Source organism: Bison bison, unplaced genomic scaffold (genome assembly GCF_000754665.1).
Source record: "Bison bison bison isolate TAMUID 2011002044 unplaced genomic scaffold, Bison_UMD1.0 scf7180017864519, whole genome shotgun sequence".
NCBI classification, from domain to species: Eukaryota; Metazoa; Chordata; class Mammalia; order Artiodactyla; family Bovidae; genus Bison; species Bison bison.
The window spans coordinates 20,780,101-20,783,377 of record NW_011495072.1 but is presented as its reverse complement, the minus strand read 5'-3'; the positions used below and the strand labels follow the sequence as shown (position 1 = coordinate 20,783,377).

The window sequence follows — 3,277 nt, the reverse complement described above, 5'->3', positions numbered from 1 at the left end:
CTCTCCTCTTTCCCCAATGCCGCCTCTCTCTCTCTCTTTCCTTCTGTGTGTGTGTGTGTGTGTGTGTTAGGTTTTTGCAGAAGGATACGTAGGGAGGTAGGAAGGAATGCTTATGAAATAAATAGTTCTTTTATTTTCTAAGAAAAAAACAATAAACTAAAAATATGAAATAAGTAACAGTTATAATCTCCTTATATATATCTGCATTTAAGATATAATATTTTCTTTCTTTCAGAAAATAGGAAAACAACAAGGCCTGATCCAGATCACCACCTTAAGATAATTCAGGATCCTGAATACAGACGGCTTGGCTGCACTGTAGATATGAATGTTGCTCTAGCAACTTTCATACCACATGAGTATGTTTTATATTTTACTACATACTAAAGAATAATATTGCTTGTAAACCTTTATGACTATTCTGATTACGTTTATGGTATTATTTTTATGCTATTTGTTAACAGCCTGAATAAAAAATGAAATAAAGTAATTCGCTATAATTACTACTTCCAACACATGACATTTCCCCTTTTGTGGTAAAAATGTATACAACTGGAAAATTTCTTAAGTCTTAATTAAGGTCCTAAGTTTCTATGACCCGTATTAGAAAAATTTTTAATGTAGAGTTTGTAGAACCATTAAATAATATTCGTATTGCTTTATCTACTTCAAGCAATGGGCCAGCCGCAATTAATGAATGCTGCAATTGGTTCAGGAAGAGAATTGAGGAATTAAATTCGGAGAAGCATCAACTCATTAACTATCATCAGGAACAGGTTTTACCTACTTCTTTTGAACTGCTGTTTTTCTCTGAGTTTTAATACTGTTTTTTGTTGTTGTTACTGACATAAGTTCATGTTTTCTAGGCAGTCAATTGCCTTTTGGGAAATGTGTTTTATGAACGACTGGCTGACCATGGACCTAAACTAGGACCTGTTACTAGAAAACATCCTTTGGTTACCAGGTATTCCATTTTTGTTTTCTTCTCATGAAAGGTTAAAAATTGAAATTGTACTAAATTCTTCAAATTAACCTAAATTTGAATTTCCTTGAATGTGTGACCCAGTATGTTTCTTAAATTGAAATAGCAGTTTTGATCTGGTAACTAGGCTTAATATTAATTAATTTTGTTAGGCAAATCTTTAATTAGAGAACTATCATCAGTATGAACCAATTTATAATCATTTACATTCATGTTTCTGGACGACTGCATACTTACTAATAATTTCACTGTTAAGCAAATTAAGCAAGTATTTAGCTCCTTATAAGTAGTGTACAGCAGAGATTAGGCAACTGAAGCATAGTAAAAACTTGTGCAAAATAATGTCAATACTTTAGTGATTTTCTTAGTCATTCTATGAGATTTTTAAAGTTATTAGAATGTTCTATACTAACATTCTATACTTAGAATGTTAATCAGATATAGTGTAATACTTACTCAATTTCTCAAATCCTGCTAGATTTACTCAAAATGTCTGATGATTTTTTCACCTGTATTGAAGTTTATTTCTTATTTCTTATAAATGGTGTCAAACTAATCTTATCTATTCTATTCATTAGGGACAAAGTTTAATTTTAATGGTATTAATTCAGATTTTCTCCAAGGAATTTCCTGTATGGATTTCATACTTCATTGTATCTCCCTAGATATTTTACTTTCCCCTTTGAAGACATATCCCTCTCTGTAGAAGAATCAATGATTCATGTCCCAAATAAAGCTTGTTTTCTGATGGCACATAATGGATGGGTAATGGGAGATGATCCCCTTCGAAATTTTGCTGAACCAGGTATGTCATTTTTGTTAACTTCTCTATGGACAGGGAAATAAAAGTTCATGGCAAGCTCAGAATATAAATTGTTTGTTGATTTTGTTCCCCGAGTAGGCTAATGATTTTTAAATTGTTTCATTGGTGATGCCAGAGGTGCATACAGTTTGAGAGAAGGGAAGGAACTGACAGAATGAGATTCAGCTTCATTCTCCTTCTTTCCTTTTCTACCCCTATCTCCTCAAACAGAAGAGTTCTCATATATCTATTTGATTATGGTTCTACAGAAGATTTTATTTGGGCAACTCATTTGTACACAAATGTACTCATTTGCATCTTTAAAAAGCCATCTGAACCTGTATGGTTACAACTGTTTACTGTAAGAGATATTTTCACTGATTAGCTAGAGGAGTATTTAAGATATTTGAATGACAGTTAAACTAGAAAACAATTGTTTTTAGATTCCCTCTTACTTAATGCTAGCTTCTTATTTCTTATAGCTGTTTCATTGCCAGGAATAATTTTGCAAGGGACCTATCGATATATTTATTTTTTAACATTTTAGAATCAGAAGCCTGTTTTTATGACATTAAATTTAATTCAGAAGTCTCATTTTTTAAAAAAAACATGTAGCTTTGCATTTAAGTATCTCTGCCATCTCCTTTCCAACCATTCGAAGTGAAAAATGATACTTTGCTCTACACCATGGATTTAATGTAACATATTGCCAAAAATTGGTAGCAAGGTGGAGATGGAGCTTTAAATGGTTTTGGTATAGCTTTAAAGGCTCATGGTATTACTATTACTGTTTTCCTTTAAGAAGCAACTTGAATTTTTACTATTAAGCACACGTTTTTAGAAGAGAATGTAAGGTACAGTTTTAGCAAAATAGATAGGAGATCTAAATTACTATCAATTTTTTAAAACTTTATCCCATACCATTTTAGATATAATTTTAACCTATATATGGCTTGTGTTAGAAATAATAAATGTGATTTTAAAACAACAGATTTTCCTTGAAATAAATATTTTCATTTTATTCCTTGAACCATTGAAAGCAAGCTCCTTTTTTAACAGGTTCAGATGTTTATCTAAGGAGAGAACTTATTTGCTGGGGAGACAGTGTTAAATTACGCTATGGGAAAAAACCAGAGGACTGTCCTTATCTCTGGGCACACATGAAAAAATACACAGAAATCACCGCAACTTATTTCCAGGGAGTCCGTCTTGATAATTGTCACTCAACACCTCTTCATGTAGCAGAGGTACAGATAAATAATTCATCTATGTTAAAGAAATCAGTGTCCTTTCCTAGCTTTCCTTAATAAGAGTGTACAAATACATGTTTCCTTTTGCTTGTTGAATGCTAACAGTAATATGGTGGTAGTATTTTAAAACTTGCATAATTTGCATAATTCTGAGAATTTTTTGATGCAGATATTATGGAGTACTGGGCATAAAACGTATGAGTTAATATTTTTATTTAAGTTAGGGACATTATATTGTCTTAT

The 3,277-nt window shown here is 31.7% G+C and overlaps 1 protein-coding gene across 4 annotated transcripts in view; it reads left to right on the top strand.

The window, feature by feature from the left end:
• Positions 1-3,277, top strand: part of AGL (amylo-alpha-1, 6-glucosidase, 4-alpha-glucanotransferase) — a 101,371-nt gene that overhangs the window by 48,805 nt on the left and 49,289 nt on the right. For all 4 annotated transcript variants that reach the window (XM_010831000.1, XM_010830999.1, XM_010830997.1 and 1 more), the window contains exons 8-12: positions 236-359; positions 674-776; positions 867-964; positions 1,648-1,787; positions 2,844-3,031. In XM_010831000.1, coding sequence (XP_010829302.1) covers positions 236-359; positions 674-776; positions 867-964; positions 1,648-1,787; positions 2,844-3,031 — 653 coding nt within the window. The remainder of the gene's footprint in view (positions 1-235; positions 360-673; positions 777-866; positions 965-1,647; positions 1,788-2,843; positions 3,032-3,277) is intronic.